Source organism: Bos grunniens, chromosome 11 (assembly GCF_055505025.1).
Source record: "Bos grunniens cultivar Pamir isolate PY7600 chromosome 11, Bosgru_T2T1.0, whole genome shotgun sequence".
NCBI lineage: Eukaryota > Metazoa > Chordata > Mammalia > Artiodactyla > Bovidae > Bos > Bos grunniens.
This window is the reverse complement of record NC_141175.1, coordinates 96,529,085-96,552,848: the sequence shown is the minus strand read 5'-3', so window position 1 is coordinate 96,552,848 and position 23,764 is coordinate 96,529,085. Positions and strand designations below refer to the sequence as shown.

Genomic DNA, 23,764 nt, shown 5'->3' with positions numbered 1-23,764 from the left:
CAGAGTTACCACAACGTCCTGGCAATTCCACTCCTAGGTATATAGCCAAGAGGTATGAGACACGTGTACCCCAGTGTTCATCACAGCACTGTTTATAATAGCCAGGACATGGAAGCAACTTAGATGTCCATCAGCAGACGAATGGATAAGAAAGCTGTGGTACATATACACAATGGAATATTACTCAGCCATTAAAAAGAATGCATTTGAATTAGTTCTAATGAGGTGGATGAAACTAAAGAGCCTATTATACAGAGTGAAGTAAGTCAGAAAGAAAAACACCAATACAGTATACTAACGCATATATATGGAATTTAGAAAGATGGTACCGATAACCCTACATGCGCAACAGCAAAAGAGACACAGACGTATAGAACAATCTTTTGGACTCTGTGGGAGAAGGCGAGGGTGGGATGATCTGAGAGAATAGCATTGAAACATGTGTATCATCATATGTGAAACAGGTCACCAGTCCAGGTTCAATGCATGAGACAGGATGCTCAGGGCTGGTGCACTGGGATGATCCAGAGGGATGGGATGGGGAGGGAGGTGAGAGGGGGGTTCAGGATGGGGAACACATGTACACCCATGGCTGATTCATGTCAATGTATGGCAAAAACGACTACAATAATGTAAAGTAATTAGCCTCCAATTAAAATAAATTAAAAAAAAATGTCCAATCAAAACCTCTTTATACCAGCACCATGCACAACAGCCAAAAGTGGAACCAAATGTCTATCAACTATTGAATGGATAAATAAAATATATCTATACAGTGGTATATTATTTGGCAATTAAAAGTACTTAAGTACTGATTCACGCTACTATGCAACATGCATGAATCTCAGAACTGTTATGCTAAGTAAAAAAAGCAGTCACAAAAGATCGTGTATTATAGGACTCCATTTATAAGAAATACCCAGAACAGGCAAATCCATAAGGAAAGATAGTAGATTATTGGTTCTAGTAAGAGAGGAATGGGGGTAGAATAGTAAAAAAAAAAATGTTCTAACATTTAGCTATTGGACAATTCTGTAAATAAAGAAAAAACCACTGAATTATATATTTTAAATGAGTGATTATTACTGTGTATATATTACAGTGAGATAAAGCTGTTAAAAAGTAGTTTATTCTCTGTGAGCCTCTGTTTGTAAGTGCATTTGTATTATTTCTTTTTAGATTCCACATATAAGGGATGTCATATGATATTTCTTCCTTGTCTGACTCACTTCACTCAGTATCATAATATCTAGGTCCATCCATGTTGCTGCAAATAACATTATTTCATTCTTTTTAATGGCTGAGTAAAACTCTATTATATGTATATGTGTGTGTGTATATATACACACACACACACATATATACCACATGGTTGCTGGGTGGGGAAGGATGGGGGGAAAGGATAGTTACGGAGTTTGGGATGGACATGTACTCACTGCTACATTTAAAATGGAAAACCAACAAGGACCTACTATACAGCACATGGAACGCTGCTCAGTGTTACGTGGCAACTGAAAAGGAGGGGAGTTAGGGGAAGAATGGATTCATGTGTACGTATGGCTGAGTCCCAGGGCTGTTCACCTCAAACTATCACAACATTATTAATTGGTTATAGCCCAATACAAAGCTAAAAAGATTTTTTTAAGTACAGTTTAGCTAATATATGTCCTTTATGAATTTCCATAGACTATTTCTCAATTAAAATTTCTACCTAACAGAGCTATTTGAGTTTTATCAGATTATTCTCTTATTGTTCAGTTAATATCACAAATCACAGACCTCATATAACAAACCAGAAAGAAAATAACAGCTCTTCCCTGTCACATAAAACAAACAAAACTAAACACAAACATACACATACACACACGCACAGCCACACAAACAGTCATCTAGCACCAAAAGCAAAATCTACTCTCTACAAACAAATGAACCATGGATTACTGTTTCATGCAAAACTCCCCTGAGCAAATTTCCTCACAGTCCAGTGGTTAGGACTCTGTGGGCTTTCTTGGTAGTCCAGTGTTTAAGAATACTCCTCCCAATGCAGGGGACACTGGTTTGATCCTTGATTCAGGAAATTCCACCTGCTGCAGGGCAACTGAACTGATGCTCTGGAGCACACCCTAGAGCCAGTGCTCAGTAACAATGAGAAGTCACTGACTCAATGGAAGTGAATTTGAGCAAATTCCAAGATAACATGGAGGATGGCGGAGTCTGGCATGCTGCAGTCCACGGGGTCACAAAAAGTCAGACGAGACTGAACAACAATAATAGCACTGAACAATCTGCATCTGCTTAAACCCCTGGATGCAGAAGGACAACTGTGTAATTACATGTGAATTTTCAGCTGAATGGAGCCAGGTCAGACTCCCTAACCTCCGTATTTTTCAAGGAGCAACTGTACTGTGTCTCAGTGTGGGGAACTTTTTCTGTTTACCCTGCTCAAAGTTAATTAAGCTTCTTGGATGTATATTTTCTATCAAATTTGGAAAGTTTTCAATAATTACTTCATTAAATATTATTTCTTTTCTCTTTTCTCTCCCTCTGGGACTTCCATTATACACATGTTGGTATGCTGGTGGTATCTCACAGCTCTGATCATTTTTTTCATTCTTTTCTCTTTCTGGGTTTTCAAAGTTGCCAATCTCAACTGATGTATTTTTAAATTCACTGATTCTGTTTGCCTGCTCAAATGTGCTACTAAAACCTGCCAGTGGATTTTTCCTTTCAGTTATTATATTTTCAGCTCCAGAATTTCAATTTGGATCCTTTTTATAATTGTTGGATATCCCTTTTTTGACATCTCTCTTTGGTGAGATAGCTTTTTCTTGGTTGTCTTCAGTGTGTTGAACACAACTTCTTTAGCTCTTTGAGCACCTTTAAAATCTTTTTTTTATAATTCCTGGGCTTCCTCAGGGGCAGTTTTTATAAATTACTGTTGACTTTTGAACAACTTGGATTTGAACTGTGAGGGTCCACTTATGTGATTATTTTGCAACAGTAAATATCAATACTATAGTCCATCATGGTTTGTGGTTGAATCCACAGATGGGATAAAAAAAAAAAATCACAGAAATGGAGAAATGAGTAAAGTTATATGGGAATTAATCCCTGCATAGTGTTACTGTAAACTGTATTTTCCCCTGACAACAGCCATATTCTGTTTCTTTAAGCATGTCATGATTTGTTGACAACTGGACATATCAAATACAGTGTGGCAACTCTGGATACGAGATTCTCCCCTACAGCTGGAGTTTGGTGTTGCTGCTTGCTGTGGATAACTGTTTTGTACATTCTTTGTGTGTGGCACTGGAGTCTTGTTAGCTTTGCTCAACTGTGAGCTATTATCTTGACAGTTTCCATAAACATCCACAGCCAAAAAGAAAAAAGAAAACAACTTTCCCCAGTCTGTACTGACTTTATGTTGAAGCATTCCAACAGTTAGCCAGCTCTGTACTTTCATTTACAGCCTGTGCAATGCAAGTCTGAAAGTTCAGCCAGAGATGAAAGTTTAAGGTCTTCTTGGGCCTTTTCTGAGAATGAGTCCAGCTTTGGGCAAGCACATGGCCTCAACTCCCCAGTATAAGCAGGACCTTTAAAAAGTCCTACTCAAAAAAAAAAAAAAAAAAAAAAGTCCTACTCTCCATGTATCTGGTTTTTCAACTGCTTTCTCCCCAAGTTTTACAATGTTCCTATTGTTTATCCTGTTAACCCTAGACCCAGTCTGCTACAGTCAATACTCCAGCCAAACACTGGCAGGGAAGTTGTTTCATCCTCAGAAAAGCTCTTGGTTGAGTGAAAGCCGCCACACTAGTCCTTCAGGGAGTTGTAAGACAGGCTGAAACACCTCCTAACAATTTTTTAAGAGCAGGGTTTGTATTGCACCCTCTGTAAGTGTTGACCCGCATTAGGAGTGTGGTCTGCAATCCTCAAAGCTACTGCAGACTGGGGGATGGTGAGGCAGGCGATTGAAGAAGCCTCAGTCAGTGTTCTCCTATAGAACAATTGCTCTTTACTTCAGTAATCCTTCCCTAGTTTTTTAAGTTCTGACTAGATTCCAGAGATCTACAAAAATTGGTTCTGATAGATTTTGCTAGCTTGTTATTTTTGTGCAGAAATGGAGCCTTGGAGTTCCCTACTTGACCATTTATGGCAACATCACTTACAAATGTTTTATATGTATAAAAAAAGAGTACTGATCTTTGATTATGTGACTGCTAATTTCAAATACATATTTTTTTTATCATATTGAGGCATTACTGGCCTACTCTTGAGAAATATTTTTAACTGGGAACAGATTTTTTTACTTTTTATTTTTATTCCCAAATATCTTTTTGGAACACAATGAAATAACTACAGTTTTCCTGCTATGTAAAACATGTTTATAAATTTCCTAAGACTGAACTATCTGCTTTGCTAGCTTAAGCTCTACTTGCTCATGATACATTATTGATACCGAATACCAAATATTAATATTTACTTTAAATATTTTTCATCTATTTGCCACATTAGATTCTTTAATATAAAACACATATTGTGCTAAGAACACTTAATACAAGACACACCCTGTTGACAGAGTACATCTCTTTTTTAAGTGCAAAAAGGAGTATTATTAACTATAAGCACCATATTGCAGAGCAGGTATCTCTCTAGGATTTATTTTATATAATTGAAACTATATGCCCACTGAACACCAACTTCCTACTTATTATTCCCCACAGCCCTGACAACCACCATTCTACTCTGTTTTTATGAGTTTGGCCATTTTGGAAATCCCATATATGCAGAATCATGCAGTTGTCCTTCTGTACCTGGCTTATTTCACTTAGCATAATGTCTTCCACATTAATTCATGCTGATGCATATGGCAGGATATCCTTCTTTTTAATGGCTATGTATTTACCATTTTATTTATCCATCAATATACTGCTTCCCTGGTGGCTCAGACCGTAAAGAATCTGCCTGCAATGTGGAAGACCTGGGTTTGACCCCTGGGTTTGGAAAATCCCCTAGAGAAGGGAAAGACTACCCACTACACTATATGTTTACTGTTTATCCGTAAATAAACATATAGGTTATTTCCGTATCTTAACTACTGCGAAATCTTGCAAAGAACATGGGAGTGCAGATATCTCTTTGAGATCCTAATTTTAATTCTTTTAGGTATCTACCCAAAGTAGGGATGCAGATCATATAGTGATTCTTTTTAACTTTTTGAAAAACCTCTACACTGTTTACTATAGTGGCTGCACAATTTTATATTTCCTCCAACAATGCACAAGGTCTTCAGTTTTTTCACATCCTCTCCAACCCTTGTCTGGCATTTTGATAGCAGCCATAAGGAAAGTTATGACCAACCTAGATAGCATATTAAAAAGCAGAGACATTACTTTGCCAACAAAGGTCTGTCTAGTCAAAGCTATGGTTTTTCTAGTAGTCATGCATGGATGTGAGAGTTGGACTATAAAGAAAGCTGAGCACCAAAGAACTGATGCTTTTGAACTGTGGTGTTGGAGAAGACTCTTGGGAGTCCCTTGGACTGCAAGGAGATCCAACCAGTCCATCCTAAAGGAGATTGTTGTTGTTTAGTTGCTCATTCGTGTTCAACCCTTTGCGACCCCATGAACAGTAGTCCCCTAGGCTCCTCTGTCCATGGGATTCTCCAGGCAAGAGTAGTGGAGTGGGTTGCCATTTCCTTCTCCAGAGGATAGTCCCGACCCAGGGATCAAACCCACATCTCCTGCACTGGCAGCTGGATTCTTTACTACTGAACCACCAGGGAAACCCAGTTAAAGCATATACCTAAAAAAATAAAAAATTATAAATCGCAAAAGATGACAGATTGCTATCAGAAGGAAATCTGATGCTTTTATCTCAGAGGACAATTACATTTTCCCCAACATTTTTGAGTTCCCTTACAGATTTTAAAATGTCAATCACCTTGCCTTCTAATACTCATCTGGTACTTTAGCTATAAAACCCTCTGGTCAGAGAGAGTCCTGGCTCATTAGAGGAACACAGATCCACTAGGAGGCTGCTGGACTACACTTAACCAAGTAACTTGATATGCATATTTCAACTGAGATTTCAACGTACAGTGAGTGCCCTCAGTGGACAGTTCATTTCTCCCAACCATACCTCCCACTAGGAAGTAGAAATAATTAACCCTGGATCCAGTGAAAGGACGGTGTGGGTGGAAATCTAAAAGGGGAGAAGAGGCATTCAGGTTGACATCAGCAACATCAGAAGATGACATCATGGTGATACAATCACACCTGGCGCTATCTCACTTTGGAGGAAGCCACCAAAGACATACTGACCCACAACAGCCCAATAACCAGTTATCACATGGGGCACTCAGAGGGCAAGCACAAAACTATAAAATGTAGATGTCTGCTATTGTTGTCCCTTTTCTGTGACTTCCATGCCATCTGAGTCATGGGGCTTTCTCCACGACCCCAGGAGACAACACCAGAAAGTTACTGGAAAACCACAGCACTCACTCACAACTGAACCCCAGGATGGAGGGATGGCATATGTTGGAAGTCAGCCCAAGAAGGCCTGGGCCCAAAATGCCACCAGGTTACTAACTGAGTGATTCAAGCACTGTCTTAAATGGCACCAAAGCACAAATGCTTCAAGGCCACCTGCCTCACGCTGCCCTAATTTCACCCCTAACTGGCTCATAGGATTATACAGTTCAAACCCATCTGGTAATACAAGACTAAAGATTAAATTGTCAGAAGCATATAACTAAATTTTCTTTAAACCAAGGGTACACACGTGCCTCTAATCTTTACTATTTACAATGGTGACCTCCTATGCCTTGAAGAAGGGCACCACTTAATCATTTGCAAGATTCACCCCCACAGACCTCCAAAATTTACCAAGAATTTGAGTTAGCAACAGACACTCCCAAAAGTGCAAGCAAACCTTAATCAGAATATCCCAACTCTATGCAACCCTGTTAGACCCTATGGGCCTTCAATTCCCTTCCTCACTGACCAGAGCAACCTACTCTAGAACGGCTCCTTCACATGCAATAGCACTTGATAATGCCCAAGTCCATGATAATGCCAAACATGATGATCTGAGATGACAAAGTCTCAGCAGACGACAGCATAGGACACAACTTCATCATGAATACTGCCTCCACAATTTTCCACTATGGAAGAGGTGACACCCAGGGAAGCATGGCGGCTGATGATGGCAAGCACTTCCCAGAACTTGGTTGCCAAACTGAATGCCTAGTTATCTAAATTCCCAGCTGATGACCCATTTTCGTGGCATTTTGTAGAGCTACCCCAAGTTCTCCTTGCTTACTACACTTGCTGCTGAGATGTGAGGTGGCACTTTGACTGCAGGCTGCTCTCCACTATACCTTTAAATTTTGATAGGTTAAGGTATATGTCAAGTCTCTAAACCTTTTAAATGTCTGATTAAATGCTTCATATAATTGCTTACCCTCACCACACAATATTAGATTGACCCACATTATGTGACCTAATTGAGGGCTAGTAAATTTAATTCTGTTGAAAGGACTCCTCCCTGGGTATAGATGCTACAATCACCATAGGACTCCCTCATCACTCCCCTACATACAAACTCTCCAGAATTGCAGACACAGGGTCATCTCCCTACATAACACCAAGGGAATCTTTTCCCACTGGTTATGGAACCACTCAGGGTTCCATAATCTTCTCATTCAAGTCCTCCCATAGTCTTAATATTTTTGTACAATGGGCAGAAACCAGTGTTTTTTTTTTTTTTTCTGAGCTGCTGTAATTGCTGAACATATTATCAAACTCAACAAAGGCTTCTTTCCTGAGTCAGTGGCCTACTTAGCTAATTTCTTGACCCTGCCCCCATTTTCCCAGTGGAAGCCATCTCATGCATCTCCACGGCTTACCCAGCTCCTCTCTATGGTGATCAACTGTTCCCATGCAGCACTTTACAATACAGTATGTGGCATTTGGCAGGAGCCCCACATGCACTTTATAATCCACCATGTCTGTCCATGCACTAACACACTCCACCTGTGACACCACACAGTTAAATAAACCTATACCTCTCATCCCAAGGAGCACAATTCCCATGGTCTTGAGTCTCATGGCTCAGGCTCCCCAAGGGAACCCCAACTTATTTGGATATACCCAGTATAACAGTCGGTGTCCACTGTGGGTTTAGTACCCAGGAGCAAACATATATACATGGTTCCTCATTTATGTGCTTCTCCCTTCCTCAGCCACCAATGCATCTGCCTCCTTGCCAGCTCCCTGCTAAGTCCTGTCTGTTCACACCAAGATAGTTAAGTCTCCCTGGGACTATCCTTACAAATCACTGAATAGGATCCCCAAAATGTCTCTTTTTAAACCACCTCATGTCAAAAACGTTCAGTACTCATCCCCATTATGTTGGGAATAGGTCTGCTACTATCCTTCATGGGAACTGAGTTAGGCACGACCACAACAGCCAAGCAACAACAAATTATTAAATTAAATTGTTAAGGCAAACACCAAAGTTTCAACTCTCCTGTCTAAAAACATTGGGCTGTTACACCAAAGCCCAGCCTTAATGCAGTAACAGTACAATTCTTTAGTGTAGATGGTTTTGGACAACGATTTAGCTTTAGGTTACTATTGGCCAAGGAAGGGGAACCTGCAAAGGGTACCTCTTGTTGCATGTTTATTAATAATTCTGGACAAACTTAGACATTTACAAATGATATCCCAACAGGTACAAGTATTTCATAATCCCACCCAAGTTTTAAATCAAATACCTACCTTAATCTTATCCATGAGCTTTATTTTCTGGGCTGAACCCCCCAAAATGGGAGGAGATGGTTACAGACAGGATTTCAAACCACCATTTGTCTATTTATATTGTTGAGTGGCATTTTGCTTTGCTTAGATGTTTCATGTGCTGGGTGACCAAAATCCTGCCAGCAGCTTTTAATATCTCCACCATCTAGACAGTGCCCATGATTTCCCCTAAAGACTAATGCCTAGGCATCACAGGGTCAATTGTGATGAGAAAACAGCTATTCTGAGTTGCTACATAAGCATTTTACAGTATGACAACCCTGCTCACACCCAGAGCCTGGACAGGTAAGGACCTGAGCTTAGGACTCCTGTGACAAGTTCCTGTTTCCTTTTTCTCAGAGCTCCTTTAAAAATAACCACATACAGTTGAATTCACAAAAAGGTAGCAAAATCTCCCCTGAAACACTTTTCAACTAATATGTGCTCTTCTGCTCACTTGTGACTGGGACAGAGGATTGCCTTTCCTAGGCTACTGGACACCCCATCCCCCTTATGGGATCTGTAAGAATAAACGTGACTTTACTCCCTTGTAAAGTGTAGTGCCATTGTGTCTTCAATCAAAATGACTGAGTGTTTACACTTCCTCAAAGTGAAAGCTCAGGTGCTAACAGAGCTATATGTCAACCCCATGTGAATGGCTTGTGCCTACTAATTCATCCAGTTATAATGTGAGTATTCTTAATTTAATACAGAAGTTATAGGCCCCACAACAGAACATATTTACAAAGCAAAAGAAAATTACATAAAGAGACAGAGCAAGTATCAAACCCAGATATGGAGAAGATGCTGAGATTATAAGATCAGAAATTTACAACAACTATGACTAATATGCTAAAGGCTCTAATGAATAAAGTGGAAAGCATTCATCAAGAATAAAGGGACAATATAAGCAGAAAGATGAAAATGTGAAGAAAGAATAAAAAACAGATGCTAGAGATCAAAAACACTGTAGCAGAAATGAAGAATACCTCTGAAGGAATTATTAGATTGCACAGGATTCAAGACAAGAAACCTGAGATTTAGCATTGAAACATATATATATTACCATATGTAAAACAGATGACCAGTGCAAGTTCGATGCATGAAGCAGGGCACTCAAAGCCAGTGCTCTGGGATAACCCAGAGGGATGAAGTGGGGAGGGAGGTGGGAGCGGGTTTCAGGATGAGGGGACACATGTGCATCTGTGGCTAATTCATGTTGATGTTTGGCAAAAACCATCACAATATTGGAAAGTAGTAATCCTCCAATTAAAATAAATAATTAAAAAAAAAAGAATATCTCAACAAAAAGCCCTGAAAATACAAAACAAGGAGAACATAGACTGAGCAGGAAAAGCAGGACAGAATCTCAAAGAACTCTAAGAAAACTACAAAAGGTTTAACATATGAGAATGAAAATACTGGACAAAGAAAAGGACAGAAAAAAATCACTGAAGCAACAATGACTAAGAATTTCCCCTAAATTAATGTCAGACACCAAACTGCAGATTCATGAAGTTCAAAGAACATCAGGCAGAGTAAATGTGAAGAAAAAAATCACTAAGCCTAAGTATAATATAACATTTACAAAGTACAGAAAATCAAAGAAAAATAAATCCTGAAAGAAGCCAGATAGAGAAAAATCTAAAGAGAAGCAAAGAATTACTTCCAACTTTCCCACAAAACCATGTAAACAAAATAGACTGAAATATTAAAAATGTTAAGAGAAAAACTGCACCAGCTTAGAATTCTAAACTCTCCCTATGAAATTATCCTTCAAATTGATGAAGAAATACATTCTCAGAAAAACAAAAATCGAGGGAATTTGTTACCTGTAGGACTGCCATGTAATAACTTAACAGAAGTACTAAAGAAGAGAAAATATAGTTTAGAAACTGAGATCTATATAAAGATAGTAAGATCGTCAAAAGAGGAAACAAGGAAAGGATTAAAAAAAAAAAATAACACAACTTCTTTTCCTTATCCTTAATTGGTCTCAATAGCTTACTCAACAAATTTCTTGTGCATCTTTTTAAACCACAATGGCATGAAACTAGAAATCAACCACAGAAAGAAACAGAGGATAAAAACTACTACACGGAGCCTAAACAATGTGCTACAAAAAATCTTTCATTGAGTCAACAATGAAATCAAAAAGAAAATAAAAAATACCTTGAAGCAAATGACAACAAAAATATAACTACACAAAATCTACGGGGTGCAGCAAAAGCAGTCTGAAGAGGGATGTTTATAGCAATATAGGCCTCATTTAAAAAACAAGAAAAATCTCAAATAAACCAATATAAAAAGCAGAAAAAGAAGAACATTCAAACCTAAAGTCATCAAAGGAAGGAAATGATAAAGATCAGAGAGGAAAAAAATACAGATAAAAAAAAATCAATAAAAGCAACAGATGGGTTTTTCAAATGATAAAATCAAAAAACCTCTAGAAAGGCTCACCAAGAACAAAGAGGACAAAATAAAATGAAAAATAAAAGGGGGGGGGGACATAACAGAAATACAAAAATCATAAGAATATACTAGGAACAACTATAATACTTTAAGACAACAAGATGGACAACCTAGAAGAAATGGACAAGTTACTGGATATAGAGCCTGCCAAAACTGAATTAAGAAAAAACAGATAATCTGAACAGACAGTCACTAGAAGTGAAGTAGAATCTTTAACTGGGAAAAAAAAAAATTCCCTACAAACAAAAGGAAGGACCGAATGACCTCACTCGGGAATTCTACCAAACAACAAAGAAGAAAAGAACTTAAACCTACACTACTGAAACTTTTCCAAAAGATTAAAGGGAAGGAAGACTCCCAAAATCATTCTATGAAACCACCACCATCACCCTAATATCAAAACCAGACAGACACACTACCAAAAAAGAAAAATATAGGCCAATATCTTTTATAAATATAGATGTAAAAATCCTCAACAAAAGATCAGCAAACCAAATTCAACAATGCATAAAAAGGATCATACATCATGACCAAGTTGGATTAATACCAGGGTCACAAGGATGGTTCAACATATGCAAATCAATCAATGTGATATACCATATCAACAAAAGAAAAGACCAAAACCTCATGCTGCTGTTGCTGCTAAGTCGCTTCAGTCGTGTCCAACTCTGCGACCCCATGGACTGCAGCCTACCAGGCTTCTCCGTCCATGGGATTCTCCAGGCAAGAACGCTGGAGTGGGTTGCCATTTCCTTCTCCAATGCATGAAAGTGGAAAGTGAAAGTGAAGTCACTCAGTCGTGTCTGACTCTTAGCGACCCCATGGACTGCAGCCTACCAGGTTCCTCCATCCATGGGATTTTCTGGGCAACAGTACTGGAGTGGGGTGCCATTGCCACTTCATGCTAAACAGATGCAAAAAATTCAACATCCATTTATGATAAAAACTCTCACCAAAGTGAGTATAAAGGGAAGACACATCAACATAATAAAAGCCACTTATGACAAATCCACAGTCAACATAATGCTCAACAGTGAAAACCTAAAAGCCATCTTGCTAAATTCTGGAACAAAACAAGGATGCCTACTCTTACCACTTCTATTCAACACAGTATTAGAAATCCTAGATACAGCAATCAGACAAGAAAAAGAAATAAAAGGTTTCCAAATTGAAAAGTAAGAGGTAAAATTATCATTAGATGCAGATGACATGATAGTCTATATAGAATATCCTAAAGATTCCACAAAAAAACTATTAGAACTAATAAATGAACTCAGCAAGTCGGCAGAATACAAGATTTATATACATACACACACACACACACACACACACACACACACATAAATCTGCTGCATTATTTTACACTAAACTATGAAATGCTAGAGAGAGAAAGTAAAAACGGAATCCTATTCCAAACTGAATCAAAGAAAATAAGCTTCAGAAATCAAACAAGTGGGATATTGGGACAAAACCAGACATACAGATCAACAGAACAGAATAGAGAGCCCAGAAATAAGCCCAGAAACCTACACTCAATTAGCCTTCAAAAGAGGAGGTTAAAAGCTACAATGGAGAAAAGACAGTCTTTTCAGCAAGTAGTGTTGGGAAAGAGGGACAGCCTAATGTAACCAATAAAGTTAGAAGAGTCCATCACACCAAAAATAAACCCAAAATGACTTAGAGGCTTAACTTCTAGAAGAGAACACTCCCTGAAAACAAAACAAAAACACAGCAACATCTTCTTAGATCAGGCTTGCAAGACAAAAGAAATAAAAGCAAATTTAAACAAACAGGGCCTAATCAAATTTATAAGCTTTTCCACAGCAAAGAGACCATAACCAAAATGAAAATAACCTATGGACTGGGAGAAAATATCTGCAAATGATGCATCAAAAGAGATATTAATTTCTAAAACATAGTAATAAAAATCAGTATCAAACAAACCAATCAAAAAAACTGGGAGAAGACCTAAATAGACATTTCTACAAAGACATATACATGGCCAGAGGCATATGAAAATATACTCAACATCCTAATTAGAGAAATGCAAATCAAAACTACAATGACCTCACAACAGTCAGAATGGCCATCACCAAAAATTTTACAAACAATAAATACCGCACAAGCTGTAGAGAAAAGGGAACCCTCCTACACTGGTTGTGAGAATTTAAATTGGTGCGGCCACTATGGAAAACAACAAGGACCTTCCTTTAAAAACAGAGTTACCACATGATCCAACAACCCCTCACTTGGGTGCATGTCCAGAAAGATGAAAACTCTAATTCAAAAAGACATATAAACCTCAATTTTCATAGCAGCACTATTTACAATACATGGAAGCAACCTAAGTGTCCACAGACAGATGAAGGGATAAAGACGTGGCACATGCGCACACACACACACACACACACACACACACACACGGAAATATTACTTGACCACCAAAAAGAATGAAATATTGTCCTTTTCAGCAACATGAATAAACCTAAAGACTACCATACTAAGTGAAGTAAGTCAGACGAGAAAGACAAATATCATATGGTACAACTTACATGTTAAATCTAAGAAATAATAGAAATGAACATACAAAACAGAAACAGACTCAAAGACATAGAAAACAAACTTACAGTTACCAAAGGGGAAAGGAGGAGAGGAGGGATAAAATAAGAGTATGGGATTAACACATCACTATATAGAAACTATATAAACAACAAGGGTTTACTGCATAGTACAGGGAATTATAGTCAGTATCTTATAATAACCTACAATAGGAAAGAGTCTGAAAAAGATTCCATAATGCAAACATATAATGAAGATACATGAATTATTTTGCAGTACACCTGAAATTAACACAATATTCTAAGTTAAATAGAATTCCCCAAAGTTTTTCTAATAAATTAAAAAATAAATGCCCAGAAATAAGAAAACAAGTAAATGAAGGTATATCTATGAGATACTATACTCTACTACACTGTAGCTCAAACTGTGTATGGTCTGTGGGCTGAATCCAGTCAACTGCCTATTTATTTTTTGTCTTCATAATATCTGAGTCAGACATGACCCAGCAACTGAACTGAACTTCATTATATACTACTGTAAATAATTGAGTAAATTTTAAAATTCTTTTGGAGATGGGAGGGAAAATGGTAGCAATGATAAAAGAAATAAAACAAAAGAATTGGGGCTGTTCTGTTACTGGAAAGTAATCGTACTACCTATGAAATGCTGTAGTGTTATTTGAAAGTATACCTGAACTGGGTACAAACATAATTTACAAATTCTAGGACAATTACAAAAAAAAATTTTTTTTTAAGAAAAACCTATAACATATATGCTAAGAAATGAGCGAAAATGTACTCACATAGATGCTCAACTAAAATCATGAAAGGCATCCACCAGAGGGCAGATAGCACAAGTAAAACTACAATCCTGCAGCCTATGGAACACAAACTGCAACAACAAAAACTTAGTAAAAATGAGATGGCAGAGGAATTTGTCCCAGATGAAGGAACACGATGATACCCCAGAAAAACAACTAAGAGGAAATGGCCAGCCTACCGGAAAAAGAATTCAGAATAATGACAGTGAAGATCATCCAAGATTTCAGGAAAACAATGGATGCAAAGATTGAGAAGATGCAAGAAATGTTCAACAAAGACCTAAAAAACTAAAGAACAAACAGAGATGAACAATACAATAACTGAAATGAAAAATACACTACAAGGAATCAATAGCAGAGAAAGTGAAGCAGAAAAACGGATATGTGACCTGGACAACAGAACAGCAGAAATCACTCCTCAGAAAAGAATAAAGAAAAAAACAAAAAATGAAAAGCAATGAAGAACGTCAAAGGGACCTCTGTGATAACATTAAATGCACCAATGTTCATTTATAGGAGTCCCAGAAGGAGAAGAGAAAGGCGCTGAGAAGATATTTGAAGAGATAATAGCTGAAAAGACAAAGAAAAAATACTTAAAGCAACAAGGGAATAACAACCAATACAAGAGAATTACCATTATCAGCTTAAACTCTGCAGGCCAGAATTTAATATATATTAAATTCAATATATACATTTAAGTGATCAAAGTGGCACAATATATTTAGGGTGATGAAAGGGAAGAACTCGCAACCAAGAATGCTCTACCCAGTGAGGCTCTCACACAGACTTGATGGAGAAATCAAAAGCTTTACAGAGAAGCAAAAGCTAAGAGAATTCAACACCACCAGACCAGCTTTGCAACAAGTGCTAAAGGAACTTCTCTAGGCGGGAAAAGACCAGAAACTTAAAACAACCTTGTACATTATACAGACAGCCGTATCAAAACCTTATAGTGAACAGCAAAGACAAAAACTACAACAGATACACACACAAAAGAGAAAGAGCAACCCAAGCATACACTAAAGATGGTGCTCAAACAAGAGACAGGAACAAAAGAGGAGGGGAAGAAAAATACCCTCCAAAAACAAACCCAAAACACTTAGCAAAATGGCAATAGGAATATATACCAAAAATGTAAATGAATTAAATGCTTCAACCAAAAGACACAGACTGCCTGAACAGATAAAAAAATAAGACCCCTATAAAGAGCTTCACAACCCAGATAATCACAATGATGTGATCACTCACCTAGAGCCAGACATGCTGGAATGTGAAGTCAAGTGGGTATTAGAAAGCATCACTACAAACAAAGCTAGTGGAGGTGATAGAATTCCAGTTGAACAATTTCAAATCCTGAAAGATGATGCTGTGAAAGTGCTGCACTCAACATGCCAGCAAATTTGGAAAACTCAGCAGTGGCCACAGGACTGGAAAAGGTCAATTTTCATTCCAATCCCAAAGAAAGGCAATGCCAAAGAATGCTCAAACTACCACACAATTACACTCATCTCACACGCTAGTAAAGTAATGCTCAAAATTCTCCAAGCCAGGCTTCATCAATACATGAACTGTGAACTTCCAGATGTTCAAGCTGGTTTTAGAAAAGGCAAAGGAACCAGAGATCAAATTGCAAACATCCACTGGATCATCAAAAAAGCAAGACAGTTCCAGAAAAACATCTATTTCTGCTTTATTGACTATGCCAAAGCCTTTGACTGTGTGGATCATAATAAACTGTGCAAAATTCTTCAAGAGATGGGAATACCAGACCACCTAACCTGCCTCTTGAGAAACCTGTATGCAGGTCAGGAAACAACAGTTAGAACTGGACATGGAACAACAGACTGGTTCCAAATAGGAAAAGGAGTACGTCAAGGCTGTATCTTGTCACCCTGCTTATTTAACTTAAATGCAGAGTACATCGTGAGAAACACTGGACTGGAAAAACCACAAGCTGGAATCTAGATTGCCGGGAGAAATATCAATAACCTCAGATATGCAGATGACACGACCTTTATGGCAGAAAGTGAAGAGGAACTAAAAAGCCTCTTGATAAAGGTGAAAGAGGAGAGTGAAAAAGTTGGCTTAAAGCTCAACATTCAGAAAACTAAGATCATGGCATCTGGTCCCACCACTTCATGGGAAATAGATGGGGAAACAGTGGAAACAGTGTCAGACATTATTTTTGGAGGCTCCAAAATTACTGCAGATGGTGATTGCAGCCATGAAATTAAAAGACGCTTACTCCTTGGAAGGAAAGTTATGACCAACCTAGATAGCATATTCAAAAGCAGAGACATTACTTTGCCAACAAAGGTCTGTCTAGTCAAGGCTATGGTTTTTCCTGTGGTCATGTATGGATGTGAGAGTTGGACTGTGAAGAAGGCTGAGTGCCAAAGAATTGATGCTTTTGAACTGTGGTGTTGGAGAAGACTCTTAAGAGTCCCTTGGACTGCAAGGAGATCCAAACAGACCATCCTAAAGGAGATCAGTCCTGGGTGTTCATTGGAAGGAATGATGCTGAAGCTGAAACTCCCAATACTTTGGCCAGAGTTGACTCACTGGAAAGACCCTGATGCTGGGAGGGATTGGGGGCAGGAGGAGAAGGGGACAACTGCCAGGAGCAGGAGCTCCGCCCACGGCAAAGGTCATGAGGAAGGAGGCTCGGCATACGCAAAGGCGGGATCAAGTCTCAGGAGTCCCCCTGGAAATCCTCGAGCATCTACCCCCAAAACCAGAGTCTGCCTACTTTCTGCTTTGTGCTCTCGCCTACACCTCTGACTTTATGGGGGGCTGTCCCCCACTACCTCTCTCTGAAAAAAGAGTTAACTTATAGCTCCAGTTAATAAAGTTCCTAGGTGTGACAGTGTTTCAACCTACAAACTCCTTTGGAAGTCCTCTAGCCTGCCTGAATAGGTTTTTCCGGCCACATGTGATTGCTCAGAGCCTCCCAACTGTGAGAGGCATGAGATGTTCTAAACTGTCTAAGTACAGATTCCTTTGAGCAGTTAAAAGATTGATTAGAAATTGTATTGGTGAAGGGTTTTTCACTTGTTGCGCCAATGTTTGCTGCTAGGTCTCCATATCCCTTATCTGCTGTGTCCCTGGCAGTGTATTGATTAATATAATTGGTGTAAGTAGTAGCTTTAATGTTTGTAACCTTGGACCCTTGAGTTAATTCTTTTTCTTGTTACAGCCCACCACACCTTTGCCCTATAGGAATGCAACTTTAATGCTTTTGGAGGGTGGCGCCTGACTAATCACCTTTAGAGAAAAATAAGTTTTCTGAAGAAAGGGTCTTAAAATGTTAACAGGCCTCTGGGCCAGAAGATGATGCAAATCACCTAAACTTTTGCATATGATAAGTGTGCAGGAAGAAAGCCTGGCTTACTGCATGACTCTACCCCTTCCCCCATTATCCTCTATGCATAACTTAAGGTATAAAAACTACTTTGGAAAATAAAGTGCAGCCCTTGTTCACTGAAACTTGGTCTCCCCATGTCGTTCTTTCTCTCACCTTCTGGCTGAATTATTCAGCCTCTTTTCTCCACTGAATTTCCTCACTGAGCTATCCTCGTTCTATTATTCTTTATATCTTTGATGAATATTTAAATAAATAGGTTGCCGATGCCGTCTCTCCTTCGAATACCCTGGATCAGCCGGGGCTGGACCCCGGCAGACGACAGAGGATGAGATGGCTGGATGGCATCACCGACTCGATGTACATTAGTTTGAGTGAACTCCAGGAGTTGGTGATGGACAGGGAGGCCTGGCATGCTGTGATTCGCAGGGTTGCAGAGAATCGGACACGACTGAGCAACTGAACTGAACTGAACTGAAAAGTTGTCTATAAGAAACCCACTTCAGGGACTTCCTTGCTGGCACATTAGATAAGAATTCGCCTGCCGATGCAGGGCACACAGGTTCAATCCCCCATCCAGGAACATCCCACAAGCCAAGGAGCAACTAAGCCCATGTGCCACAACTACTGAAGCCTATGCTCTGCAATGAGAGTAGCTCCCACTCTCTACAACTAGACAAAGTCTGTGTGAAGCAACAAAGACCCAGCACAGCCAAAAATAAATAATTATTAAAAAAAAAAAAAGAGAGAGACCTCACTTCAGACATAGGGATATGTACACACTGAAAGTGAAGGGAAGGAAAAACGTATTCCAGGCTAATGGAACTCTAAAGGGTGGAGTTGCAATGCTCTTATCAGACAAAACAGACTTTAAATCAAGGACTACTAAAACAAAGGTCACTACATAATAATCAAGGGACCAATGCAAGAATTAAGATATAACAATTATAAATATATATGCATCCAACACAGGAGCACCTCAATATATATAGCAAACACTAACAGCCATGAAGGGAGAATCAATAGTAACACAATAGTGGGAGACTTTGTAACACCCCACTTTCATCAATGCACAGACCATCCAGAGAGAAATCAATAAGGAAACACAAGCCTTAAACGATACATGAAATCAGATGGATTTGATAATTATAGAGCATTCTATCCCAAAGAAGCAGAATAAACATTCCTTTCATGTCCACACAGAATAGCCTCAGTAATGATCACAATCTGCACTACAAAGGGAGCTGTGGGTAAATTTTAGAGGACTCAAGTTATATCAAGCATCTTTTCCAACCACAACTGAGATTAAAAATAAACTACAAGAAAAAGAAACTATAAAACAACAGAAACAGGTGGAGACTAAACAGTTTGCTAATAAACAGCCAATGGATCACTGAAGAAATCAAAGAGGAACTCAGCGGCTTCCCTGGTAGTCCAGTTGTTATGAATCTGTCTGCCAATGCAAGGGACATGGGTTTGATCTCTGGTCCAGGAAGATACCACATGCTGCACAGCAACTAAGCCCGTGAGCCACAATCAGTGAGTCTGCACTCTAGAACCCGAAAGCGGGAACCACTGAGCCCATGTGCTGCAACTATTGCTCTGCGACGAGAAGCCACCACACTGCAATGAAGAGTGGCCCTCGCTTGCTGCAACTAGTGAAAGCCTGCACTCAGCAACAAAGACCCAGTCCATCAAAATAAATAACTTTTTTTTTAAAAGAACTCAAAAAATACGTAGAGACAAGTGAAAATGAAATCACTGCAACCCAAAATCTGTGCAGTGCTGCAAAAGGAGTTTTAAAAGGGAACTTTACAGCAATACAATCTTATCTTAAAAAAACAAAAAATCTGAAATAACCTAACCTCACACCTGAAACAACTAGAGAAAGAAGAAACAAAACATAAAATTAGTAGGAGGAAAGAAATCATAGAGATCAGAGCAGAAATAAATGAAACAACAGCAAAGATACATGAAGCTAAAAGCTAGTTCTTTGAAAAGATAAACAAAATCGATTAACCTTTACTACTGCTGCTGCTGGTAAGTGGCTTCAGTGGTGTCTGACTCTGTGTGACCCCAGAGACGGCAGCCCACCAGGCTCTGCCGTCCCTGGGATTCTCCAGACAAGAACACTGGAGTGGGTTGCCATCTCCTTCTCCAATGCATTAAAGTGAAAAGTGAAAGTGAAGTCACTCATTCGTGTCTGACTCTTTGTGATCCCATGGACTTCAGCCTACCAGGTTCCTCCGTCCATGGGATTTTCCAGGCAAGAGTACTGGAGTGGGGTGCCTTCGCCTTCTCCAAACCTTTACTAGACTCATCAATTAAAAAACAGAGAGGATTCCAATCAATAAAATCAGAGATGAAAAAGGATAAGTTACAAATGACAACACAGATATACAAAGGATCATAAGAGACTTTTACCAGCAACTGTATACAAATAAAATGGACAACCTGAAAGAAATGGACAAATTCTTAGAAAGGTACAATCAGAGTTGGACTGTGAAGAAAGCTGAGCACCGAACAATTGATGCTTTTGGACTGTGGTGTTGGAGAAGACTCTTGAGAGTCCCTTGGACTGCAAGGAGATCCAACCAGTCCATCCTAAAGGAGATCAGTCCTGAGTGTTCTTTGGAAGGACTGATGCTAAAGCTGAAACTCCAGTACTTTGGCCATCTCATGTGAAGAGCTGACTCATTGGAAAAGACTCTGATGCTGGGAGGGATTGGGGGCAGGAGGAGAAGGGGACAACAGAGGATGGGATGGCTAGATGGCATCACTGATTCGATGGACATGAGTTTGAGTGAACTCCGGGAACTGGTGATGGACAGGGAGGCCTGGCATTTTGCAATTCATGGGGTTGCAAAGAGTAGGACACGACTGAGCGACTGAACTGACTGAACTGAACTGAAGGGAAACAAAAGCAAAGATAAGCAAATGGACTACATGAAACTAAAAAGTTACCACACAGCAAAGGGAACTACCAATAAAACAAAAAGGCAGCCTACTGAATAGTAGGTATCTGCAAACAATGAATGTATCTAACAAGGGGTTAATATCCAACATATACAAAGAATTCATACAACTCAATTAAAAAATTCAGACAACTCAGTGAAAAAATGGGCAAAGGATTTGAATGACATTTTCGTAAAAAAAGACACATAGATGGCTAACAGACACACAAAACAATGCTCAACATCACTAATCATCAGGGAAATGTAAATTTTAAAAAGTCACTAAAATATCAACTCATACTTGTTAGAATGGTTATGAAAAGGACAACATGTAAGACGTGTTGATGAGGATATGAAGAAAAAGGAACACTTGCACACTGTTGTTGGGAATGTAAATTGGTGCAGCCACTATGGAAAACAGTATGGAGGTTCCTCACAAAATTAAAAATATAACCAAAATCACATGAGCCATCAATTAACTTATGTGTATTTTTCCAAAGAAAATGAAACACTAATTCAAAAAGATATATGCACCCCTATATCCATTTCATCATTATTTCTAATAGTCAAGATATGGAAGTAATCTAAGTATGTACATACATATACACCACATGGTTAATATACCATAAAAAAGAATGAAATCTTGCCATTTGAAACAACATGGATGGACTTAGAGGGTACTACAGTAAGTAAAATAAGTCAAAGACAGACTAATACTGTATGATTTCGATTACATGGGGAATCTAAAAAATAAATGGACAGACGTAACAAGACAGAAATAGTCTCATGGACAGAACAAACAAGTGGTTGCCAGAGGGAACCACTGGCAGGAAGGGAAGAGCAAAATAGGTGAGGAAGGCTAAGATGTACAAAATAAATGAGTCATGGGGATGAAATGTACAACATAGAGGGAATATATCAGCGTGTAAAATTAAAATCCAATCTAATTTATACTTTAAAAAACTGATAACCTTTTCAAAACTGATGAGCTATGTAAAACTAAAATCCAATCTAATTCATAGTTTCAAAAACTGATAACCTTTCCAAAATTGATGAGCCAAATAATTATGCTATTATCACTGACAATTTTCTAAGACACTGTATGAATTAAGTCATTAAGTGTACATATCTGATAGCTATATCAATTTTTATAGAATTAATAATAGCAGTTATCGATTTAAAATAGATAACAACAGGTCCTACTGTATAGCACAGGGGAACTCTGCTCAATGTTGTGTGGCAGCCTGGATGGGAGGGGAGTTTGGGGAAGAATGGATACACGTACACAACACTGTTAACTGGCTATACTTCAATATAAAATTAAAAGTTAAAATAGTAACAGTTGTCAATTATTGAGTACTACCTAGATATCACACACCCCAGCATTTTATAGGCATTATCTCATGTAAGCCATAGCAAAACCCTGTAAGAGAGATATGTCCCATTACTATTCATAAGCAGACAAAATCTATAGAACCAAATTCTTAAATCTTAACTTTTGAAGACTTAAGACTCCCAACACTTTAGCCAAAGACTATCAGTGACTCAGCAGGAGTCATCAATGCCCAGGTAAGAGATTCAAATTACACACCCTTTCTGTCACATTTTGTCTCTTAATTTTTAGATTTCTTTTATACCTTGGACAAGTCAGTTGTTCTCCCTTGACCAAACAACTTTGCTTTGATCTCTTCTACTTTTCTCCTGTCATCTTCATTTAATTCTGAAATGGAGTAGCCATAGTCATGAGCCATATTAAACTTCAGATTCCAGGCTGGAGAGAAAAGATAAAAGCATTCGAGACAATACAGAGCAAAACTATCAGTGATTACAAGAGCAGAGATCATCATCAATATAGCCAATTTAATGCCTACCACAGTGCTTAGTAAACAGTGTGCGCTCTCAGTTTTATAACAAACTATTCGAAGTTCTTGAGAGAGATAATTTCACTGAAAAGTCAGATTTAAAAACAAATAAAAACATATTCTACAGACATTTCTCCAATGAGGCCACTTGAAATATAGTATTTAGCCTATTTCATCTTAATCTTCCTTCCAATCAAAAGAGTCCCTTTGTCTCCCTTATTAGCTCCTGCTACAGTCTTTGCCACTTCCACAGTTGTTAATATTTTAAAATAATAAATAAAACCTGGGAGTTTCTGGAGAATCAAAATAAGCACAAATGATCAAAAAAATGGCATAGGAAGCTGACCTCAAGAGATTTCCAGGTAGACCTGAATTGCTTAAAAGTTGCCTTCTAAAATATATTTATTCGCCATGTTATTGTAAAGATTTTTTTTTCTTTTTTAATGGAATTCTACAATTTAGAGATTAATGGAATTTAACTCTAACCCAAGTTTTAGTGTTAAATACTTTCATTCAGTTTTTCCTAATGTCTATCTAAGATCTGCTTTAAGAATCTTAATAGAGAAGGGGATAGAAAATATACGTAAGTTTTATGAAACACAGTGACTTAGAGAGTCAAATACTCTAATGAGTATTTCATTGCCTCCACAATGAGGACAGTACAAAGAAAAGATTAGGAAAACATTCAAGCTTTAGGAGTTTGAAAACCCAAATTTTCTTACTTTTCTTCAGACATCAGAACTTACAGTTCCTTAAGACCTCAAACTAGCACTATTAATACTGTGACTTCATTATTGGTTAAATGAGTTTATTCTGGGTTGCCAGTAGATAATGCAATCATTTTAACAGTTCTACAAGAACAGTTCTACAGGAAAATTACCTAGAGCATCAAATATTTAACTTTAAGTAAATTATTAAACTATAATGCTTGAGTC

General features: G+C 38.4%; 1 protein-coding gene across 18 annotated transcripts in view; it reads right to left on the bottom strand.

Annotated features, from left to right (window-relative positions):
• The window catches only part of ALMS1 (ALMS1 centrosome and basal body associated protein), a 186,938-nt gene that overhangs the window by 94,190 nt on the left and 68,984 nt on the right, over positions 1 to 23,764 (bottom strand). For 13 of the 18 annotated variants that reach the window (XR_015137289.1, XR_015137290.1, XR_015137291.1 and 10 more), the window contains one exon: positions 22,605 to 22,738. Coding sequence is in view for 11 of the 18 variants with exons in the window: in XM_086327622.1 (XP_086183748.1) it covers positions 22,605 to 22,738 (134 nt within the window). In the remaining 7 variants the exon portion in view is untranslated. The remainder of the gene's footprint in view (positions 1 to 22,604; positions 22,739 to 23,764) is intronic. The other 5 variants (XR_015137295.1, XR_015137293.1, XM_086327624.1 and 2 more) reach the window with 1 other exon arrangement.